This window comes from Leguminivora glycinivorella, chromosome 2 (assembly GCF_023078275.1).
Source record: "Leguminivora glycinivorella isolate SPB_JAAS2020 chromosome 2, LegGlyc_1.1, whole genome shotgun sequence".
NCBI classification, from domain to species: Eukaryota; Metazoa; Arthropoda; class Insecta; order Lepidoptera; family Tortricidae; genus Leguminivora; species Leguminivora glycinivorella.
In genome coordinates this window covers 3,359,261-3,384,699 of record NC_062972.1, presented here as the reverse complement: position 1 = coordinate 3,384,699, position 25,439 = coordinate 3,359,261, and the positions used below count along the sequence as shown (strand labels likewise).

The window sequence follows — 25,439 nt, the reverse complement described above, 5'->3', positions numbered from 1 at the left end:
TACCATTATGGACAAATCCTTAAAAATAATAATTTGAAATTAGTTCCTAAAAATTGACGGCATTGTACCATAAACAAGAGTAATAGAGCTGCTTAATTTTGACGTTTCATTTAATTCGGTTATTTCTGAAGGATTTGGCGGCTAGATAAAAGTCATCAGTTTACTGAAAAAAATATTAGTAAAAATTCTCATTAAATAAGGTTGCTAAGAGAGTAGAGTTCGTGTATAAATTAATAAAAAAAATAATACTCGGTGTAAACTTGAATGAGTTTTACTTACTGTATTAACCATGAGATAAGGTATAAAACATACTAGTTTGTTACTCCAAAGATATAAAGAAATTGTGTTATTTTGCGAGTGTCCATAACTGGACCCGGAAAACTGCGTACCTCCGTTCCGTGGACAAGGAACAATTTACAAAAACCAAAATTTACAAGAAACAATCCTATGTTAAAATAACCCAAACTAATTTTATTTGGGGTATATAAAATTGTCTCATTGAGTATTAGTTTGCTTTAAATGTAAATTTTTAAACTTATTTCACCGTTCATAATGGGGGATCCATTATTGGAGAACTGCCGTCCATGATTGGAGAAAAAGCACCTTGCTTTAATTTGTTAATTATGAAGAAACCAATAGGAGTATCTATTCTGCAATGCGCTGGAAATGTAAAAGAAAGATAAGACATTCAAGTTTTAACACGTTTAGCGGTAGAATTTTTACATGTTTCAGTGAAATATCGAAAATAGGCAAAATTTCATCTTAAACTGTCCATGATTGGGCCCGTTACCTTATAGTCGTTGGATAAGTTCGGTTCGGTACAAAACTTTTTTTCTCTACACTTAAATAGGTTTGTAAAAAAGTTTTCGAATAAAAGTGACGTTATTCTAAAACAAATTTAAAAAAACCGGTCAAGTGCGAGTCGGAATCGCCCACCGAGGGTTCCGTACAAACTTTCAAACTCCCCAGTTAAAATAATCTCACGTTTTCACATACCTCTAACGACTTGACTAGAAGACAAAAGTATAGGTACTAATGAGCATTATTGTGTATAGCGCCATCTCTCGGTGAATTCGCTAACTAATTTGCGCGACCATATTAGTATGTTGGTTTTTCAGGGATTATTCTTTATAATGTTAACATTGTTAACCGATTTAAACAATTTTTACTTTATTGGAAAGAATTTGATTTACGTAACATCTCGTATTAATTTGAAGTACTATATATATCCGCAAAGGTGGGTAAATTAAAAGTAAAAATCTGAAAAGTTTTTTGTGAATAAAAAAAAGGTTTTCAAGATACAAACACGATTATATTTTTCCTGTAATATTTAGCATAAAACAAATGTTTCCTAAAATTTTCATAATTTTTCGTTGGTAAACTTCGGAGATAAGGGGGGGGGAACGGTATTTTTTTTTACATTTTCCTTCAAAATTCTTTTTTTTTCCACAACAAAAATTTTTTAAAAAATAGTTTATTTACGTTCAATTTGAGCTCTTTCTAACGATACCCCACTTGACCTAGTAACTTGAAATTTACAGTTTGCCCCCTTTCATTTTGGCCATGTTCTACAATTAAAATTAATAAATTAAAAAAAATTATATGTTCTATTTGTAGAGGTTCACAATATTCACAACTATTCCAAATTTCAAGTTGATAGCATTAGTAGTTCTCGAGATATTTAGGAATGTGACAGACGGACAGACAGACGGACAGAGTCGCACCATAAGGGTTCCTGTTGTACCTTTTTGGTACGGAACCCTAAAAATGATATTGCGCTACCTCTTTCTTAGTTTGCCACTTCTATTCGGGCCCCGTAACGCCTAGGGTTCTGTTGCCTACGTATTGACTTATTGAGGTGGCGTTCTTTTGTGACATGTCGAAACCTGCGCTGTTCTGATGTTGGAATCCATGAAGAGTTGAGGGATTTTTTAGCAACTCAAGCATTTTCTCTTGTAAATTAACACTAATTAACTTGTAAATTTATTTTTTATGTTACAGTGATTCTTCATCGGACCAAGGCCGATTTGTCCAGGACCAATTTTCGGATCTCCTGGGCTTCCTGGAACAAGGACTAGTGATTATTTCGAGGAGCTGTCATGGTGTTGGCTCTTGATATTTTATCGTGAAACGCAGGTATCCTTTCAATTGCTAGTTTTTCAATTCCACATTCGACGTTCAAATACAACTTTGCCCCCTTGTATAACAAATAACTATTACTGCCAAGTGCCAAGCCCTTTGCACACGCCAATGGTTGGAAACTTCTGATTTATTCGTGATCATTATTATTGCAGATTTAATGATGAAGGCGCGTCGGAACCCAAACGTCAAGAATCGCCGACGTTCACAGAAGCAGCTACAATGAGCGGAGAATCTGAGAGCCAGGTAATAAGTTTAACAAAATTGAAAATATCTGTGTATCTACAATGCCAACAATAGAGGAAAAACGACTTAACCCTTTAATGCACAGCGATGTATATATGCATCATCTATTTTTGACTGTAATGACAGCATGTCAAAATACAAATTTGAATTAATCTTTGTCAAGGTCATGCATTTAAGGGTTAAATTTATAAAAATAAAAGCTTGAATTCATAAAAAAATACTGAAATGATTAGTTGAAAAGAGTTATGTCCCTTTTTTAACAGACTTTTTTTATCGAAAATAAAGGAGGTTATATAATTATTAGGGTTCATGTTTTTCTTTAACTTTACCGCCGCTCCAAATCTCAAGGATTTGGAAATCTCAAGGAGTATTTTTTTTGGTTTTAGGGTTCCGTACCAAAAAGGTACAAAAGGAACCTATGGTCCCACTCTGTCCGTATGTCTGTCTGTCTGTCATATTTCTAAATATCTCGAGAACTAGGTAATTTTGCTATCGATTTGAAATTTGGAACAGGTATGAACATTTTTAACTTCTAATGGCAAACTGTAAATCATGTCAAGCTACTACGTCAAGTGGGGTATCGTATGAAAAAGCTCAAATTGTACATATCAAAACTATTTTTAACCGCCGCCTCAAATCTGTCAAGGAAGGAAGGTTCTAGGGATGGTCAGAGGGCGCTGCGAGTCCTTGTATCGATTACTCATATGAGAGATAATTTCGACCTCAGCATCTGTGACCTGGGTGGCCGAGCGGAAATAGGCATCTGCCGCGATTGCAGGGTACGTTGGTTCGATTCCAGCCTCAGGCACTGGAGGCCTTGGTCACTTTTTCTTTCATATGTGTAATTTATTTCGGTTTTAAAAACTAATCAGATTTAAAATTCAATTTAACCACCCTTGCGGATTTTATCGAACAGATCGAACTACAAATGAATACGAGATTATATGTAAAAAAACTCTTCTAAATTAAGATTAAACTATGCAAATGAGTTAACATTAAGAAATAATTATCCCTGAAAAACTAACATACTAAACAGGTCGCGCAAATTAGTTAGCGAATTCACCGATACCTATAGGTAATTATAGTCAAATCTTTAAAGTTATAGGTACATATATGAGATACATGAGATTATTTTAACTTTTGTAAGTTTGTACGGATACTACTCAGTGGGCCAGTCCGACTCGCACTTGACCGGTTTCTTTATGTTGTCGATTTCTCCGTTGTTACAGGACCGATTTCATTTTTTTTTTGATTGAATGTATATATGTATACAGATTTGAGATTAGTCCTATTTTTATCAAAACCCAGTTCTGATGATGGGATCCTGGAGAAATCAAGGCAACTCCTCGAATCTTGAAGGCATACATGTGGTGATTTTTGTGTTTTTATAAGAACAGCATGCATATACGTACGGAACAGTGACATTTGGTGCAGTGGAACTGCTGATGATGGTCAGAACGGAACTCCTCAAGTCTGAAAGGCACACTCATAGTGACTTTGTTATTTTTATAAGAACAGCATGCATTTATGTTCAGAACAGTGGAACTCAGTGCAATGGAACTGATGATGATGGAAATGGATCAGAATGGAACTCCTCAAATCTGCACGGCACACTTACAATGAATTTGGTATTTATATGAGAATAGCTTTAATTTAAGTACATTCATAACAGTGACATTTGGTGCAGTGGAACTGCTGATGATGGTCATAAAGGAACTCCTCAAATCTGGACGACACACTTATAGTGACTTAATTTAGTATTATTATAAGAACAGTATGCATTTACGTTCAGAACAGTGGTCGCGTTAAGGCTCGCGGGTTCGAACCCCGGATCGCACTAATGAGGTTTTTGGAATTTATGTGCGAAATTACGTCATTTGATATTTGCCAGTAGCTTTTCGCTGAAGGACAGCATCGTGAGGAAACCGGGTAATCCTAATAAAGCCCTAATTACCCATCGGGTTGGAAGGTCAGATGGAAGTCGCTTTCGTTAAACTAGTGCCTACGCCAAATCTTGGGATTGATTGTCAAAGCAGACCCCAGGCTCCCAAAGACCATAACTTTAATTTATTCAGGTATACATATATTGGTTTTTGTGTTATTATAAGAACAGCATGCGTTTACGTACGGTCGACTACAAAGAGATGTATACACTTTTTCAGCTTCTTGCATCGTAATAAGGTGAGAAATGGATACATCTCTTTGTAGTCGACCGTACCGAACAGTGACATTTAGTGCAGTGGAACTGCTGATGATGATCAGAACGGAACTACTCAAATTTGAACGAGACACTTATTATGACTTTGGTTTTAGGATTCCGTACCTCAAAAAGGAAAAACGGAACCCTCATAGGATCACTCGTGCGCCTGTCTGTCCGTCTGTCACAGCCTATTTTCTCCAAAATTACTTGAGTTTGGGGTTGGTGCAGTGGAACTGCTTATGATGATCAGAACGAAACTTCTCAAAGACGACAAAAGGATCTTTGTTTGCTAAGCATATTGAGTTTTTAACTCAAATTTTGTCAAACTCGATTTCTTATAGGTAGTCGGATATTGGATTCATGACGAATTGAGGGAACTCCTTAAACCTTAACGGTAGGTATACGTTATTGATGTATTCATTTGTATTTCCATCAAATAACCAGACATTGAAAGCAGTTTTAAAAAATACACATTTCTACACAACATGGAACTTGACTGTACTTAAAATAAATTATTTAATACCATGCACGAAATAAAGCATCAGATAAATATAAGGAAAACATGGATAGAAGTTATTTTTAAATACAAATTCTATTTAATTCGTCAGGTAGAAATATATAAAGTAAATGAGTTGAACGTGACGTCACTCAATTCGATTTCATATTAGCAAAACGTTAAAATTCGTTTTGACAGTTCTTAAAGGGAAGCTGATTTGACTAGGAGGCAAGTAGCCTATTCAACATTCGTAAGTACCTTTCACCAGAACTCCAAAAGCGGCGGTTTTTTAGGGTTCCGTACCAAAAAGGTACAAAAGGAACCTTTATGGTGCCGTTCCGTCCGTCTTGTGTGTCCGTCCGTCTGTCACATAACTTAATATCTCGAGAACTACTTATATTACGGCTTTTTAACCGGAGCTACAGTCCGGTCTGGGAGAAAGCGAAAGCGCAACTTGGCATGTATTAAGTGCAAAATAGCAATAGAGTGCGATGAAAAAACATTTTCCCCCTCACTAGCTCGGAAACACGTGTTTTGTCCTTTAAGGTAAAAACGCATTTTATCCACTAGTGGGTAAAGTAATTTGACCTTGAATAAAGTCAAATTAACTGCTTTAAAATTGATAAATGTAGGTGAATCTAGTAATAAAGATGATTTACCACCTGTGGAACTACTGGAAGCAGTGATAAACGCATTTTTTGCGTTGTAGTTTCCTCGCTATAGTGAGGGGAAAAGTTTTGTGTTACACTCGGGTGCAAATGTATTTTACTTCTCGTGTTTTAAAACACGCAAGTTTAGAGTTCTATTCTCGAACCACTCACTTCGCTCGTGGTTCAACTATAGAATCCTTTCACTTGCTCATTTTTCAATTCCACACTCGGCGTTAAAATACAACTTTGCCCCCTAGCATAACAAATAACTGTTAATTAATGTTCATTGACTATATCACCATTATTACAGGAATGCGGAGCACCTTGCTACTACTAAAATGGAGAACCCGGACCTGTTAGCGACATGGAACTGACCAGGACCGTCGTGGGCTCCTCATGTGCCACCCCGGATACCTTTTCTGATTGTGGTGTTTACAGTACAGTAGTGTACATATTCATGAAAAAAAAATTGTAGGTACTTTTTTTACATTTTTAAAAAACGCACTCTGCATGGTTTTGGAGTTTCGACTTCGTGCTAGATAAAAACCCCCAGGCAAGAGCAAACAATTTTTTTTCCTAGCCTATATTTGTGACCCACTGCAAAGGCCTCTCTTTTCTTCCGCCACCCGTCACGTTTTGCCGCCTGCTCGGCTAGCCGCAGCAAAATACGTCGAGGTCATCTCGCCTCGTTTTTATTGGTCTACCTCTGCCCCGACTAGTCGGGTGGTGTCCAGTTAGCAAACTATACACCCTGTTTCTATTTTAAATTATATGTGTTGTATTCTTTTCTTGTACAATAAAGTGTTTACTTACTTACTTTTTTGAATTCCGTTAACTTTAAGGGAAGGTTCTTTAGATTAAATACGATTAATTTCTCAAAAAAGCTATCGTCTTGACTGTTACGTTTACCGAGTTTGAAAAAATAATAGTTATTTGTTTTACAAGGGGGCAAAGTAGTTGTTTAACTGGACGTGCCAATATTGATACCTGAGCAAGGGAAAGATTTCAATATTGAACCGCGAGCGTAGCGAGTGGTTCAAAAAGTGGAATCTTGAGCGTTGCGAGGGTATCGAGGCACGAAGGTAAAAGGAACTTTGCCACCGACTATATATATAGAGCAGCGAAGTGGTCCAATGATAGCAACCTTCCCCTAATAACTCTTTCATTAGATTTTTATAATATTAGGTAAAAGACATGGAGACAGCCAATTTTTGGCTTCACTTTTTAACGTGCTGATTCTATAGAGCCAGGTTTCTGGGCTCTCTGGTGATTCTGTGTTTTAAACACATCTTTAGAATAAAAGCTTTACCTTATGTCAAAAAAGTATTTTATTTGAATAAAGGTATTTTGAAGATACCTATTTTGCATTTTGTATTTCAAATACCTTTTTCTAAAACTATTTTGTATTTTTATTTGAAATAGGTAAAAAACCAAAGTATTTGCATTTTGTATTTAAATACATTGCTGGAGAGCATCACTTTGTTTTTCTGTCAATGAAAAGAAGAATATAGTAACTATGTATGAAGTCCATGTAGAGGCACTGCGTTTCAATATTAAGTATCAGTGTGAGATAAGATTTTTCAAAATAATAGTCACGATATTTGTTTAATTTGATAGTCACGTGTATTTAAATTGTAGTAAGTATCTACATTAGTTCAGAGTTTATTGCTGGGTGTGGCCATACTGTAGATAGAGCTCTTTCTTGTACTGTGCCCTTAGGTTCCCCCTTTGTAATAATTGCAGTGGTTCTTCAAATCATACATGCGGTAAATAATGCGGTCGTGGCACGGAATATCTACTAGCTGAAGAAGAGTTACTGTCAAAGTAAAATGTGTAATCACAGTGCCTATACTGCTATCTCTCGACACAGGCTTAAAACTTTTGAACCACAGTTTTGAAAATTTGACCCATATTCTTAGCTTGATACATTGAGTAATTATTACTTCGTATAGAGGAGCTATAGCAAACAACGAACGTGTCACAGCCTGTAAGCTGAAGGCGGGGCGAGGGGGCGGGGTGTGAACCAATGGCCTGCTTCCGTAACGTCGCAAGCGCTACGATTTTACTCGGCGCTTACGACCTTTCGGTTGCAATGATGAGCCCTGCATAGAGTGCATAGATTAGAAGACGTAGTATAGAAGTGACATGGGTTTACATGGGCATTTTTTTAATTTATGACTCTCAATTAGCGTGAGTTGTTAACAAAAAACATAAATCGCTGTTAGTTTTGTAATGATAATGAAGCTTGAAATCTGTATTTAAAACTAAACTTGTTTCACGTTCTGAATTTAGATTATAGCTTAGTATAATTTACATAATTAAAACAAAAACGATGTTTTTATTGAAATTCCATGCTTAATTATCGTTGCAAAACTGACAGCGATTTAACTTTTTTTTAACAACTCTGTGAGGCCCATTTTTTTTAAATGACCACATATAAAGCTGCATACGGACTGAGCGTACATGTGTACACGTAGCCGCAACTGGATATTAGTTATTTATGTGACATTTGCATAATGGTAGGCATTAAAACATGAGTGTTGTTTTTGTTGTGTTAATAAGATAACATGAGTGTTTTAATGCCTAATTATGTATAGTCGCACACATAACTTTATCTACATCCATGTATGTATGGGCGCGGGTTTATCGTCCCATAGAAAATTTGAATTTCGCGCGTTTTTATACTCCCATAATTTGCTTGACCGTCTACCTACCCAAATTCATTCAGGCAGGTTAGGTACTGCACTTACATTTACATACTCACATGAAATTCGACACGCGTATTGAGAATCTGTTATAGACCGAAATGTCGGAAAACTGTGCAATTCTGACAATAATAATTAAATAACCTTTTTTGCGTCGATAAATATATATAATTTAATGTATGATAGGAAACTTGAACTAACTTGCGATATTGTCACGTCTGCTTTTGTTGCATTTTTTACTCTTTGGTTTCAACGAAACATGGCCGCCGCAACATGGCGCTTCGGCATGAGTTTATATTGATACATTTTTTTAAAAGAAAGCGTGTTTAAACAAAAATGCAGTAAACCTACGTATGAAAAGTCACTCCTTGGCTTTTGTTAGATTTTCCTGAGCAGTTTGTACAGTACCTCACTACACATGACGGCATTATTTAGACGAAATATTTTTCATTGCGATACGTCAATCTACCACAGCCGTTCGGCACAGACTAAGCGCGTTTGTGCTGATCAGCTCTAAGTGTTGTTACACAAAATCAAGTTGAGGTGCCCTCTCTAGTTAACATAATTACTCAAAGGCTTGATATGAGTTAAAGTGTAAAATACTAATATTGGCGCCATCTAGCCGAGCACCCCCCAAAGGTGTAAAGCCATCTAAGCCACCGTACCTTTTTCTTTATAGTTCTGAGTTTGGCCGTTTTCTTCCTATCTGTCTATACGGAGTTATATAATTGTCTTCCCCTGTTGTAAATAGCAATAAATAAATGTACAAATGTGTTCTGTGACACAAACATTTAAGACATCAAATAAAGTTTAACGAAGCTTGTTCAGTTGTTTTATTGGGCATATTCTATTATATTTACGATCGAATGCAAAAGTATCTCCAAATGTGGTGTTACCATAGGTACAATATTTTGTGTTGTAGAATTAATTTGCCAGTGTAAAATACTAACGCAACAAAGAGTTTGCACATTTTTGTCAATATTTTTGTAGGTAAGTGCGTACTATACTTTGTCAAACAAGTGTGTCAGTAAACAAGAACAAAGAAAACTATATGCATCCTTTTCTTTAGGGTGCTATAAAAATACAACTGTATTTGTATATCGGCAGCAATATTGTGGGCATGGCAATCACATTGAATTTTAAGCGTAGCGAGGGATTTCGATAATAGTAGGTATTGAAATGTTAACGCCCAAGATGTAAATTATTAATTATGTGACAGACATTTAAAGGTATGCAAACTCGTTGCGTTAATATTCTGTACTGACAACAAAGTTCTCGAACAGAAAATTGTCAGTTTGCTCCCTCGTAGAAAAAAAACAAAGTCCCTTTTTGTGTGGGTGAGGTAAAAAACTAATTTCCGCCTTATACAAATCATTATTATTATCATAATACAAATCATTTATTCTTGATAAATAAAAACAATACAAACACATATTTAATAGTTGTGTTTGTATGTCATTGAAATGAAAACATTGGCACAAAAAGATAGGAATTTCAATTGCAGTTTAATGGATTTAACATGTTCAAGCTATTTTGTCAATGTGAATGAGGAGACACACTGACATGTTATCCCCGCCGGGCACTGACATTTTAGGCGGCGCCTGTACGTAAGTGTAATAATGGGCATGTCATTGTCGTTCATATGTGTGAGAGAGAGAAAAATATATCTTCTTCTCACTCTCACGTATTAAATTCTTTGTCTGTGCAATGGACTTATAAGGTGGCGCCATCTGTCACAAGCTTCGAGTGTGCCTCCTCATTGAATTTCAATGCAAACCCCTTGTATACTAGTGTCTGTACAGAAAGTGAGGAGTCGTGAGTCGTGGAATGTATTAGACCCCATACATTTCACGACTCTTCACTTTCCGGTCAGACTCTATGAATGGCGGCTCTGTAGGAGAAAAAAAAATTCAATTTAAGTATTTTGTAAAATGTGTGAATGTACTTACGACTTGATCCGTAAGCGTGGTTTAGAAGCAACTTGAGATTGGGTGACGTGTATATACCTCCTATAATTTGTGGCGTTTATTTCATAATGTGTGGAGCTAGCATTATGTGACGTGTAGATGTCGGTTTCACAAAAATAACGCTTGTCAATAAAGCTTCATTGCTGCTAAAATTCGTTTAATAATAGTCTTTATCGACCATCACCAGTGTAACCTCTTTTTGATAGCCGGTAAATGACATGTTTAGTTCCGCTACTCGCCACCGCATCGTGCACAGCGTTTCCATAGACAAAAAGTCTAGCGACCAAATCCACATGTACCAAAAGCTGTCAACGGTAAAAAGGACACATGAATCATGTACCGTTTTGCTTAATGTAAAAAACTATAAGCCCTATTGTACTAAGATAAAGTTGATTTTAGATTCATATTTTTTTCAATTAATACGTTTTGGTTGGCTCAAAACCAACTTGCGATCCGATCTCACATGCGACCATTATCCACAGTTGATTTTGAAATGATACCACTTGACAGTTAGATAACGGTTCGAATAGGGCCCCTGGTATCTTTATAACAGCCTAGACCGTAATACCTATATTTAATTCGGAGAAAATTATATAAAGTAATTTAGAACCAGGAACATCACCCACGAATTATCATCAACCATTGAAAAATCACCACTTTTCATGCACTACATCCCCAAGACAATGCGTATTATCCGCCCAAATCAAAAAGTCTTATGTCCCTTTTATTCCACCGCATTTCCGACTCACCAATGCATGTAACATGCTAAAAGGTCATATGTCCAAGTTAGTGACAAAGAGGTTTTGTCGTTTTTCCACGAGCTAATTGAATGCACAATGGTTATAAAAGTTGTATAACAGGTTATGCGTTTGAATGGAAACGCAACGAAGTATGAAAATGCATGGGAGGCTAATCCGGTCCGGTCCCATGGTAATTTTTATGTAATACATAGTGTAATGGTTGAATTTAGTTTTTTTTTTTTGATTGGTTGAATTTAGTACGGCTTCTTTAGTGGAAATGGGGGCAATGTCTTTGTCAGAGTTGAATTTGTGGGCTTGTACTTTGAATTAACTGACCAACACACCTACATGTATAATGATCATAAGAAGAAGTCATTATAGGACCATGTGAGTACAATGATGAATGAGTTTTGCGACTAAGTGTTCTAAAGAAAAAACTAAAGGTACTTTCACCTTGATTTGCGTCCCATATCATTTATATCGAAAGATACTGGAACTCGCCAGCATCGAGCTGATCTGAGTTACATGTGACCATTACGTGGCACTGTCTATATCTCATGTTTTACTATTTTTTTGTTTGTGCTTAAAAATAATTATTTCTATATATAAGTATTTCTATTTTATTTTCATCTTCTTCGTCGTATCCTCATGGCTGAGGGATGTGACGACTGTGGACACTCTTCACCAGTGCTCTCCACGCCACTCGGCCCTGGGTCTGGTGCATGCTGGCCTGCAATGTGGTCTTTGTCACAGACGTTATTGCCCAACGTGTGCCCATTTTATTTTCAACACAGTCAAAAACACCTCAAACTTTGACCTTACTGTAAGATATATACTTAACAGTACTAATCAATAATGCGTATCCTTGTTTCAGATTGGTCCCGCCTCTCCTACGAGACCATCTACAACAGCACAAACTACGTCCAAATACACCATCAGCCGCGGCCATTCTCCCTACCAAATAATTACAATACAATACAATACAACCTAACCAACACCGCCCCCCGGCCCTTTAGTTCTAGCGATAGGGATTCTTATTTAGATACCAAAGATAATGAGTTAGAGTATGAGGAGTTAGGGAATAATAAGCATCAGATACTGGTGGGGTTCGCAAGGGACCCGTTTAGGACCTCTGTGCCTAAAGAGGACTATTTGAAGGGAGTCAGGTATGTTATATTTCACTTATATTTCTTGCATTAGCCTGACTTTTTGCTAGTCTTCGTTCGTGGTAGATTCATATTATATTAAAAACCTGTAATAAATAATATAACAATTATAGGATGAATTTTCAAATTAGCATACATTATTCCTAATTAACATATTAGTATAATAAGCAAGCAAACATTTAGTGAACATAAAAACATAGGCATAAAATTAACTTTACTAACAACAGTAGAAACAGCAAAAACCTGTTTATGCATAAATATAATACAAGAATGCGGATTTCCTTTATGTAAACTGAGTCTACTTAGGTACTGTTTGTAGGCATATAAGGCATAATAAATGTATCAGTACTATTAAGGTAAATAATTTTGCCATAGTGGCAGAGAGAGGTCAACTGGTAAGCCGTTTAGGGCGCGCTACGCGAGACATAATACAAAGATGTCTATAGACGTCCATAACTGGCATGTTAATAACCCGCAATATCCATTTTCAGAAGTGCCTTAGATTTTTTTCCTGAAAATAAAACAAAATATATTAAGTTGTTTCGACACAATTTATTGTCGATAATGTTCGTTTATTTAACGCTCAGAATTTCTCCTTGTAAGTAGGTATAGCTCCGTGGTCCAAAGAGGATCTTGTCCTCCGAATACGAGAGCTTCACACCAGTTGGTCTTCCCAGATACGCCCTCTTAGCACCCCATCCCCCCAATCTTTATCTTAGTAAGTGGCAGAACCAGCGAAGTCTGTGGAATTTAGTTACGTTGATGATATTCGCTTCGCCCACCTACTTCTCTATTTTGGCATTTCTCCTTATCCTCCACGTGGCGTCATCTGTCTTGACAGGTCCTAGGATTTTGCAATAGATTTTTCTTTCTACCAGTACATTAAGCTAATTACAGTAATTACAAATACAAGAAGCTAATTTCACTTCTTCTCCACAGGCATGTCGAGCCCCGGCCCTTCAATAAAGGCGAAAATCGTGGGAAGCGAGGAGTTGTGCATCTGGCAAACATGATGCACTGCGCGACAGGCTGTGATCCACTCTCGTATAAGGGATATGGGTGCTACTGTGGGTTCCTTGGCGAGGGCAGGCCTACTGATGGAATTGACAAGTAATTTCCTTTGCATTAAATACTTCACTCCTCTACATCTGGCCTACATATGTAGATACTAAGCGACAGGCTATGATTAGCTATCTTAACAAGGGATATCCCTTGCCATATGGTTTCTTCCATAGATCCTGGGGGAGGGGAGGCCAACGGATGGGATTGACAAAGTAATTTATTTTGCTTTAAATTTTATCATCCTTTCTATGAATGGCATCTGGCCAACTTGGTGTACTGGGCAACAGGCTCTGATGCATCATCCACCCACTTGAAGTATAATTAAATAACCCTCAAAAATCCCATCTCACTTACCATTGTTTTTCCGCAGCTGCTGCCGAATGCACGACCGTTGCTATGACAACATCTACTGCCCATTCTTCACCGTCTACTTCCAGCCCTACTACTGGCAGTGCTACCACGGAGAACCGCTCTGCGCTCTCGAGAACTACAAGACGCAACACCAGTTCATTAACGGCTGCGCGGCGCGGTCGTGCGAGTGTGACCGGCAGTTCGCCATGTGTATCAGGCGGTACCCGTGTCCCAGAAGACGCGCTTTGTGCAAATCCTCGCCGCTAAGGCTGCTGCAGAACTTACTCATGTTCCGATGAATTCATCGGGATTTTAGACTATAAACGATCTCCCTTCTATTAAACGCCATGCGTCGTGCGTACATGCGCCAGTGCACTTAAAAGCGTTTACACACCATCCGATCCGACATCGGATGCAGAAAGGATTGTCAAAGATGTCCTACATCCGATATCATATCGGATAATGTGAAAACGTACTAATCCATCCATGATTGAAATAGTTCACATTCACATCAACCGTTGTGACTGTTTTCCTGACGAACGATAAATAAAATATGAAGGGTAAGCCAGTGGCCACATGGAAAATAATTACACTCTGTCTAGACTAAGTTAGCACCAACTTGCACTCTTGGTTGTGACAATAAATATTGCTGAAGGACGAGTTAGGCCGTTTTCACATTATCCGATCCGATATCGGATGTCGGAAGGTTTTCAATAAAAAAACCAAGATGGTGCCGATAATGTATGGGATGTCGGTCACACATCCGATATCGGATCGGATAATGTGAAAACGCACTTAGCGTAAACATAAATGTATGCTAGTAGATAGGTGCATCAAATATCTGTGATGTAATATTTCGGAATTTACAGTAAAAACGTATTAGTGATTTAGACTAGTCCTGGTTTATAAATAATAGATAACCATATATACTGTAAATAAAGTACGTAAGCAAATATTCAAGCCGTAACACGTTATCACCTAATAAAACTCATGCGAGTTCTCGTAAACATAACAAATGAAGTTATCCTTTTAAAATAATAGATAACCATATATACTGTAAATAAAGTAGGTAAGCATAAGCAAATATTCAAGTAACCACGTTATCACCTAATAATCATGGAAATACTAAACATAACAAATGAAGATATTTGGCGATGTCAGTGATATTATTTTTTTAAGTTTAATATACTTAAACCTTATTGTGTTTGTTAAACCTGTCACAGTCACAACCCCGTTTTCCAACGAACAAAGTTTCCCAGTATCTAGCATTCAAAGGGTTAAGATACGACTTGAATGTAAGTAGATAATTCTTTAATTAAATAAATAATAAATAAATAAATAAATATTATAGTAGGAGTGAATTTTCAGAATTTGGGACCCCCAATTAGCGAAAGTTGTTAACAAAACTTAACTCACTGTCAGTTTTGTGACGATAATTAAGCATGAGATTTCCATAAAAGTATTGTTTTTGTGTTAATTACATCAACTTTAAGCGATAATCTACATTCAGAATCTAAAAAAGTAATTTTTAGGCAGATTTTATGCTTAATTGTCGTCACAAAACTGACAGCGAGTTAATTTTTGCTAACAACTTTTGCTAATTGGGGGACCCAAATTCTGAAAATGCCCAAGAGGACTTACACAGATTGACTGAGGCCCACGGTAAGCTCAAGAAGGCTTGTGTTATGGGTACTCAGACAACGATATATATAAATACTTATATACTTAGAAAACATCCATGACTCAGGAACAAATATCTGTGCTCATCACACAAATAAATGCCCTTACCGGGATTCGAACCCGGGACCGCGGCGTAATGAAATGAAATGAAATGAAATGAACACAAATTATTCTACATATTCTAAATAAACAATAAAATGCCATTAAAAAGAGGTAAACATGTACCTACAATTTGTGAGAAATTGAGAATGCAGTAATGTTTAGATACCTTTAAATATGTTGTAAATAAATTAATATTGTACTTAAATAAGTAAAAAGATAAACAATAATAACTAAGTTCCTTTGTTTTATTTTGTCTAACCCTAAATACATCATAATCAACTACTTCCTAATGACTTTTCCCGATTTGGAAAAATAGTACATAAGCTCCATTTAGAAATCATGGAAACACTAACATCCTTTAAAAAGTAGCCTTAGTGCGTTTTCACATTATCCCAAGCGCGGATCCAGCTTCGTGCCCAGGGGGGGGGGTCACGTGGTAAAGAGCCGGGCCCCAAGGGGAAGGGGGGGGGGGTCACGTGGTCTATTTGTATGGCCAACCTAGGCTCCAGGGGTCATGACCCCCCCTGGATCCGCGCATGTTTCTTGTCACATCTCTATATTGACAATCCTGCACTAACTAAAGTTTCTGTTTGATCCAATGGTTGACTGGTAGATAATGCCTTAAGGCATTAAGTCCGCCATTTGTACAATTTTATGTCGTGCAATAAAGTTTAAATAAATAAAATAAAAAATGTATTATCCGATCCGATATCGGATGTCGGAAGGATTTCAATAGAAAAAATCCAAGATGGCGCCTGTAATGTATGGGATATCGGTCCGACATCCGATATCGGATCGGATAATGTGAAAACGCACTTAGTGTTAACGTAGTGTTAGTCCAATCCATATCAAGGGTTTTTTTAGTATTATAAATGGGCTTACTTTTGGCCACAGACTAGCGAAACGCAATGACGTGGCCTGAGAGGGAGTGAGCTCGCCCAGAAGATGCCAGGTGCCTTAGCCGAATGGCATTTCTGCGACGCGAAACGAAAACGAAACGCCGCGAAAGGTAGTCTGGCTCTGTCACGATGCAAGAGCGATAGAGATAGATATCTTCGAGCGTTTCGTTTCGTGAGCGTTTGTGCCGTTCGGCTAGGGTATGTAGCACACTTTTCCCGCACCGTTCACCCTAGATTTTAAGGTTATATGAGCTCGGAAATAGGTTTAATTTAAATAAATCAAAATGTAGTGTGTTTACCACGTGCTTACTTAATACAAGCTGGCCCAAAATATAATATTATAATAAAATATAATGTTAGATACATTACATAAGTTCACACCTACTTACTAGGTAGCTTCGCATTAGAACCCTAACGCCGTGTCTTGCGTGGGCGACGGTCGCGCGACCGTCGCCGTCGCGTCTCATACTTCCATATCGATAAGGTTTGAGTTCGTATGCGTCGCATCGCCGTCGCGCGACCATCGCGCGACCGTCGCCCACGCAAGCCACGGCGTAAAACGTAATCATACAATGGTGAAATGTATCATAATTATTTATAATCAACTCTTGGAAATATCTCGCTCCTACGAGATTTCCCTCAATGTTCGGTAAACAAAATTAACATTACGAAAATGTCGACCACACGCATCTTTTTTTTGTATTTGCGGTAATCTTAACCCGCAACGGCCTAAATGTTTCGTTAAATAACTCTGAACGCACGACTGATCGCCATCTTGCATCTGTACTACATCTATTGTACGGAAAAAACAATGGTATTCTTGGCTAATGGATATCCATAGAACACTTTACTATTGTAATTGAAACATCTAACATCGTGAGGAAACCGGGTTAATTCCAATAAGGCCTAGTTACCCTTCGGGTTGTAAGGTCAGATGGCAGTCGCTTTCATAAAAACTAGTACCTACGCCAAATCTTGAGATTAGTTGTCAAAGCGGACCCCAGGCTCCGATGAGCCGTGGCAAATGCCGGGATAACGCAAGGAGGATGATGACTTTACTTTCTGTAATTGAATGTACCTATGTAGACGAATAGACTCGAAAACAGGGCGTATCGGATCAAAGTTATCAAACTGAAAATGTAAGGCAGGCTAAGTGAAGAGACCTACGGTGAAAATTTAGTGTATTCATATCAATGCTGAGTATCCCATATAGGGGTAGACAGACTAGGCAGAGCACATGAAACTACTCAAGTTTCAGTGCCACTCTTGGCATATACGCCTATACGGGGTCAAAAGAAAAATTATGTCAGCACTTATAGTTTAGTCTGTGGTGTCCTAATTAACAGATTAAGTATAGTCGACGAGTAGAAAAACATACTTAATAAACGGTTTTTCAAATCTATCGATAGAAGCAAAACGGGTTCCCTCTATGTGGCATAACTTTATTTGTCCGAAACGCTTTTGTCATAACAGATTTGGCATAATCGATTTTTGCCGAATGTTAATGTAGCATAAACATTGTTTGGTATAATTCACGATATTTCGAATATTATTTTGTCCGAAAATATATTGGCCTACTATTATTGAGGCCGAGTGTCATTAGGAAGAAATTGGATGAACATAAATATTTTTAGCATACATCCCATTATCCGAAACTTATTTCGCATACATTTTTCGTTAAGCTGAAATGCGCTTTTAGGGAAAAATGGTTACACTAGGTTAGAATTGCGAACTCTACAGATACTCACTGCTCCAGAAAAGTGGGTTAGGTTAGGTTAGAGCTGCGACTATTACAGAAAAGCACCGCTAGGGAAAAGTGGGTTAGGTAAGGTTAAAACTGCGACCACAACAAACACGCACCGCTAGGGAAAAATGGGTTAGGTTAGGTTAGAACTGCGACCTCAACAGAAAAGGACCGCTAGGGAAAAATGGGTTAGGTTAGGTTAGAACTGCGACCACAACAGAAATGCACCACTAGGGAAAAGTGGGTTAGGTTAGGTTAGAACTGCGACCACAACAGAAAATTACCGCTAGGAAAAAGTGGGTTAGGTTAGGTTACAACTGCGACCACAACAAAAACGCACTGCTAGGTAAAAGTGAAGTAAAAATAAAACAATAACGTTTATAATTTTAATCTGGTCCTAGTTTATGCCTAAATAAATTCGGCAAAACATTAAATCGGAACACTAAGTTTATGCACATAAAATGTATGCGTAAAAATGATTCGGAGCACCAAATTTATGTACAAAGAATATTCGGACAAATCACAATCTGCCTAAACAGATTATGCTAAACTTGACTATGCCATAGCTGTTTATGCACAAAGCCAATTATGACTAAATCGATTATGCACAATAGAATTATTCATAAAAAAAATATGCCACAACAGGGTGAACCAAGCAAAACATTAACAAAGCAAATCTTTATCAAAAAATTTAATATTTAGAAGCAAAACGTAACACTCTTATTTTACAAATAAGTAATTCACTGTGAGTGACTTCCATTAGCAAAGATTATATCGCATCGCTTTCAAAGTTATGTTATGCATTACGAAGACATTGCGTAAGGACGATTATCCCATGCTCCAGTGGTGCTTGTCGTTCAACTATCTTACTTGATCGTCGAGTGCATTGTTCATTCAATTATAGGTCTTAAGGTGTCTTAAGTCCCACGACTTGGGATGTGACAACAAGAAACTGTTAGCTAACAGATTCGTTGATAGAAAATATAAGTTATGGTTAAAATATGAGGCTGGTATTACATACACATATACCTAATACCGTGAGACCGTGACTATAATCCATACTAATATTATAAATGGGAAAGTGTGTCTGTTTGTTTGTCCGTCTTTTACGACAAAACGGAGCGACGAATTGGCGTGATTTATTAAAGTGAAGATAGTTGAAGGGATGTAAAGTGCTACAAGCTACGTTTTGTCTCTTTCTAACGCGAGCGAAGCCGCGGGCAAAATCTAGTGTCATATAAACTTTTCTGGATACTAAGTAGTTTCAGAGTTATTACAAATTGAAAAAAAAAATATTTTCTTATTGTTACTCAATACAAAAGGCCGTTTAGCGACGTTGAAGCCATTATGAACAACCGCAGCAATTGAACCTATATCCAACAGTCGAAATTCTACGACACCCGCGGGAAGAAAGGCGGTGTTGAAATTCTTAACCCGTCACCACACGCGGGATGTTTTTAGGATGCTATTTGTATATGCAGATTTAGAATGATGTAGAGATTCTTAATAAAAATAATAAATTAGAGTTTTTTTTTTTTTTTTGCTTAGTAGGTACTTACACATTTTTCTTCCACAGCGCTAGAGTTTCTATACTTGTATTTGGATTTATACCTATAAAGATATTGTTTTATGTTTGCTATAAACTGAAATCGTATCGTAACCAAAATTCGTTACCTAAACTAAATTCAAGATTCAAGGTAACCGCTATTCTTGTATAAAAATAGATTCCTTTACGTGCCATAAGATTTTTTTCCGGTCGTCAAAGATTTACATACAAAAAAATATTTTATTAGGACCAAGTAAATTATTTTCATTTTCTTTAGTATTAGAATTTACTTATATTCTCAACAGTCGACGATCTCATAATGTAATATCGGATCGTATAATGTGAAAACTCTCTTAGTTGCATTATTTATTCTGTGAACATATTGCAATTAGCGACAATGTAACTGACCAGCCTCAATTATGCTCAAAATCAAAGATTACGTGAAATGTGACTTTCCGTTGAAAAAGGGTTCTTTTGTATCATGTTCAATAAAGACCTTTTTATATGAATTTATGTAGGAAATTCAGATGGAAGTGAACATAAGAACCCTTATGAGATGAGATGGGAACTGTAATGTATCCAGGACTTAATTCTACCCGTACCTGTCATACGTTTCTCAAACTGTAATGATCTACCTACATTACAGGAACCCTAATGTGAACCCACAAATACATTCACCCCCTTATTCATAAACGTACTCTAAAGTTATCAAGCCGATATAGTTTGTTTGTCCTTTTCAATCACACCAATACGTCGGAAAGGGACAAACGAACTTCATCGGCTTGATTACTTTAGAGTATTACGTTTAGTAATAAGGTCAGTCTATTAGATTATTTTTCTATTTCCAGATGTCTTCAGCACACATAACATATTTCCTACTCCTCCTATCCACAACCTACGGGAGCCGTCAAATCTATCCTAACAAACACATAAATTCCATAACTACGAGTACATCTACAGACAACCAACCAACATCAATCAAGACAACCAAAGACGATGGAAAACAGAACATACCATGCGGTATTCTAAAAATGCTTCAAGCGTTGAAAGCGCATGAGTTGGAGCATAATCCTGAAAAGGAGCAAGCGCAAGAATTGGGAGAGGTGGTAGATATGCTGAGTAACTTACGGTGGCCAAGGAGACCGGGATGGAATCAATTGTGAAGATTAGTCACATTTTTGTAGGAGGTAGGGCATACCGAATGATATTCCGCTTTGTGTGGTAGGGCACAGCACAGCGGATATCGTCTCGCTCGAATCTAGAGCAGAGCCCAACTGGGGTAGTACCTCCGCCTTACAGAAAACCGCAGCCAAATAGCACTAGACCCTACTCATAGTGTTGTGTTCCTACCGGTGAGTAAGACTGCCAGAGCTCAACGACACGGTGCGGTGTACTGATGACGGGAGAACTTACGGAACTATGTAACTTGTTCCGTCTTCTATTGTCCTTTGAGTCGTCGGCAACCCGAACCCTCCTTAGAACTTGTACACTCCTTTTTGCTGTGTACTTAACACAGCAAAAGGGAATGTACAAGTTTATAATGGGGTGGCAACGCGCATGTGACAGTATTTGAGTTGCAGGCGTCCATAGGTTACGGTAACCGCTTTACATCAGGCGGGCCGTATGCTTGTTTGCCACCGACGATTAACGATTAAAAAAAAATCAAACGCCATATCACCATAGAGGAATAAGTGAGGGAAGAGTTGTAACTTCATACATCAGTAAATGCGGGTTATTTGTACCTATAGGCATAGTTAAGTGGCATTTAGCGACAATCACGCGTCAACTAGCGTAAATATATGATACACACTAGATGTCGCGACGAACGAAAAGTTTAATGCTCACCAATTTTTAGCTAATATTAAAATAGTATTAATCAGTATTCTGTTTTCAATTACTTCTGCTTGTCATATAAGTTGTAAACTTTTCTAATATAATTTTTTTGGCAGACGAGACACAGTTGCCACCTAGTATCGAGTAGTGGTACTGATAATTTACTTATGTATGGAGTTACTAAGTTCTGATAAAAGATGGTTAAGAAACTAAGGTACCTACTTAATTAATTTGGTATCTTAAAGAGCTTTATTAAACGTGTCAATCCTGAAGTTTCGTGTTGATTCTACGATGTGGATAAAATCGCAGGTAATGTGAGTCGAATAAAGCCCAATGTTATTATTTGGATGAAAACTGTCTTAGTGGCTCAGAAGGCAGAACACTAAAATATCGATCCAGAGTCCGTCAGTTCAAGCCTCGCCCACGGCAGTAACATTCCACCTTTGATTGACAATAGAAATACAGCAAATGCCAAGTAGCCAAGTAACAACATCAATTTAAACCTGAATTCGAACGTTACCTTAAGACGCTACAGGAGGGGTCAATTCTCCATACAAACGATCTCGACTATTTCCTCCCTGGTTTTTGAAGATAGAGCAATATATGATTTTTATCAACACATATTATTTTTATTTTTATTTGTTTCGAACCGTTTTGATTTTTTGATATTCTTATTTTTAAAGACGCTAGACTCACTAGAGCCCATTAATAATTTCCAAAAACGGTTGATTATGGCGTAAAAAAAGGTGCGGTATTCATATTGGTGACAATTAGCCAAAAAAACAGATTCCCAAGCTTCGTTACGATTGATTAAGTTTTGAAGGAGGAAACACAGTAGAGGGCGGAACCTCGATTTTAAAGATTTTTTCGCAATCTTTTAACTGAATTGTTCTTAATGGACAATTTTTTTTTTTCGATAAATCTAGTTAATAGCACTATTATATTAAACTGGAATTCCCAAATTGAAAGGCGTTATAATGAAGCTAACAGTTACCACCTGAATCTCACCAGTGAGGAAACCATTAGGTTTTAATACGTTACTCGACAGCGAAAAAGTCACGGAAAATTACATTCATTTGTATGGAGAAAGTGAACAGCGCTCCAAAACTGTTACTAACTAGAACCATATACGTTTTCAGTACCGTTCACGCTCTAGAGTAAAGTATTCTAAAACATGAAAAAGTCTTGGTAGATGCAGGCCTACGTCACTCGCTCGCGGTCGTGCGTTAAGTACGTACTCGCTAGCAGTTGCCTCGAGGTAAGAAGTGGCCGAGGAGCGCCACGCGCCCGCCTGTGCAGTCGCGTGGCACATACCTACTATTCTTCTGAGTTTTACTTAGTAACTTATTAGTGTTAGTTAAATAAAGCGTAGGTATTTGTCGTTTTGCGGGAAAGTGAAGAATTTGTTATGTTAGTAACTTATAAATTAATAATCTGTGATAGAGGTTTTAAAGTCACACTCAATTTGAGGTTAGGTGAGGTGAGCGTATCCAATACTATGACCAATTTACTAATCACACTTACTTGAGAAATTAAAAAGCAATGATTTGGTCTGAAGTATTTATAACCAATTTACTGACGGAATATGGGTTTGCAGTTTGCGAATAGACTGATTTTAATGCTGATAAAGACACGTCTTATAAAAAGGAAAGGTAATTAAACTGATATTTTGTATGTACATTAGAAATCTTCAGTTGTAAGTTGTAAATGTGTAGATTTATATGCATGTCCCATTGTCTACCAAACTTACAAATTACGGTTCCCTTTTGAAATAGTAAGTACCTACCTACCTATTTATTTATTTCAGATGCCACGACTTCTATGGAAGCATTTCCTCATACTATCCATTCTATTCATCATCACTGACTGCATGTCACTGTCACAAAAATTAGCCGAGATCAAGAAAAAAATGGGACCTTACAGGCATAATACTCTTCATAATAAGCCTCCGTCTTTGGCGAAGATTCATGAAAAACTACGGCGACTTCCATACTCTTTACTTTTACCGGAATTGTCTATACGTAAGAACGCATTTAGAAGACACCGATTACCACGAGAGTTAATAAAAAATATAATTGCGGAGACATGGAGACATAAAAACCGGAACATAAACAGGGGAAAAGCAATAAAGTTAGCTTTAGCAAAGCCGCTAAGCGATCACCTAAAGTATGAAGAACCAATACATAACTTGAATCTTTTAGAAAAATTTACAACAAACAAATTACGACACGTTTTCAGTTCATTAAAGGAGTTATATAAAGACACAATGAGCCAAAAGACATTATCAAAGTCACCGCTGTCGAAAAAGTGGCTAAACTCAGAAACTGGCAGAAATTCAGCTTTTGACATTTTTCTAAGTAACTATCTGAAGAATGAAGAACCAATTAACTTAAGAAGCCTAAGTCCTATAGGAAAATATGCAGACAACAAACAACAAAACATTTTTAGTTTTAGTGAAACAGAGGAAATGTGGTATGACTCCCCAGAAAACTTGCTAGACAACTACCCGAAGGATAAAGAATCTATATACTTGCATAACCTAAATCCTGTACGAAAATTTACAGCAGAACGCGCGTTAAAATTGTTAAAAGAGTCACACAGAGAAGCAATTCAACACAATAAATATTCAAAACCAGGATTAAATGATCAAGAAACAACATTGTACGATATATGGATTAGATTTCAGTCAAAGTTAATGGCGGATTTATTTTCACTAAAAGGTTTACAAGCCATCAGGAGCGCAGTAGGCTGCGGCATGAGGAGACAAGACAATGCAGCCAAACCTGATTCACCTGCGCCGCCTGATTCATCTAAAGCACCTGATTCACCTGCATCACCTGAATCACCTAAAGCACCTGATTCAGCACCACCATCTGCTTCACCTCAATGTCTGTGGTACCCCTACTACTATTATCCATATTACTATTCTTATTACTCGTATTATCCGTATTACTACGGATATTATTATCCATATTACTGGGGACGACGTTAATTTATGAACTTATTATAATATCTGCAAATATATTTTTTTTTTCAATTATTAGAATTTCCATTAGATTGTAAATTAGTTATTTATATTACAAAACGATTAACTACTAAATATTGTACGCCTTTGTAATGCAAGATATGGTGAAAGCGAAACAACATTACCTAAGATCCTTATGTACCCATATTTATACAATAAAATACTTTTGATTTTCTAAACAAATGGTAGTTACAAAAGACAGGCAGGTATTTAAGTAGGTATGACATGTAGATAATTTAGTACATTACACTACAAGTGCGGAAAAGAGGGAATCCGAAACGAGTACCGAAGGGAGTACTACTGTAAAAGTACTTAAGACACAACAGGAGCGAAAATGCTAAAATGGAAAGGAGCCCCTCTTTCAATTTGGTAATTTTAGTTAAATACACGGTGAGATAAAAAGGACCGTTCTAACTTGATGAACTACTTTTATTATGGGGCATTTTCAAAATTTGGGACACCCCAATTAGTTCAAGTTGTTAACAAAAATTAACTCACTGTCAGTTTTGTGACGATAAGTAAGCATTTCAATAAAAATATTGTTTTCGTGTTAGTTACATAAACTGTAAGCGATAATCTACATTCTCAATATGAAAAAAGTAAATTTTATGCTTAGCGAGTTAATTTTTGTTAACAACTTATACTAATTGGGGGGACCCAAATTCTGAAAATGCCCATAGGACCAATGCTGAAATTGCGAAAAAAAATTGGCATCAAAACCAGGGAGGAAATAGTCCAGATCGTTTGTATGGAAAATTGACCCCTCCTGTTGCGTCTTAACGTATATTTTATTAGTTATGTCAAGAACGATTTAATACGGGACTGAAAAAGCCCATACAAAAAAGCGTAATACCCCTGAAATGTATGGACCTTTTAGGCTTAAAACTA

General features: G+C 37.1%; 2 protein-coding genes and 1 long non-coding RNA gene across 4 annotated transcripts in view; all 3 read left to right on the top strand.

The window, feature by feature from the left end:
- Window positions 1-14,609, top strand: part of LOC125240933 — a 51,907-nt gene extending 37,298 nt beyond the window's left edge. Inside the window, exons 2-4 of the mRNA XM_048149140.1 lie at window positions 12,018-12,309; window positions 13,249-13,419; window positions 13,742-14,609. Of these exons, the coding sequence (XP_048005097.1) occupies window positions 12,018-12,309; window positions 13,249-13,419; window positions 13,742-14,021 (743 nt within the window). The 3' untranslated portion in view covers window positions 14,022-14,609. The remainder of the gene's footprint in view (window positions 1-12,017; window positions 12,310-13,248; window positions 13,420-13,741) is intronic.
- LOC125240943 lies at window positions 1,819-6,140 on the top strand. The gene is made up of 3 exons (XR_007178698.1): window positions 1,819-2,136; window positions 2,295-2,385; window positions 6,042-6,140. It is a non-coding gene; the product is annotated as an uncharacterized LOC125240943 (long non-coding RNA).
- A 5,945-nt stretch (window positions 14,610-20,554) lies between the features above and the next one.
- LOC125242273 lies at window positions 20,555-24,550 on the top strand. Of its 2 annotated transcripts, none has more exons than XM_048151031.1 (2): window positions 20,555-20,880; window positions 23,334-24,550. In XM_048151031.1, the coding sequence occupies exon 2, from the start codon at window positions 23,334-23,336 to the stop codon at window positions 24,516-24,518; it is 1,185 nt and encodes a 394-aa protein (XP_048006988.1). In that variant the 5' UTR covers window positions 20,555-20,880; the 3' UTR covers window positions 24,519-24,550. The 2 variants fall into 2 exon arrangements, with proteins under 2 accessions (XP_048006988.1, XP_048006987.1); XM_048151030.1 differs by lacking the exon at window positions 20,555-20,880 and adding an exon at window positions 23,041-23,178.
- Window positions 24,551-25,439: the final 889 nt, after the last annotated feature.

Bases quoted from the DNA above. Each gene is read 5' to 3' on its own strand.
- LOC125242273 (XM_048151031.1), top strand. From the start codon at position 23,334: ATGCCACGACTTCTATGGAAGCATTTCCTCATACTATCCATTCTATTC.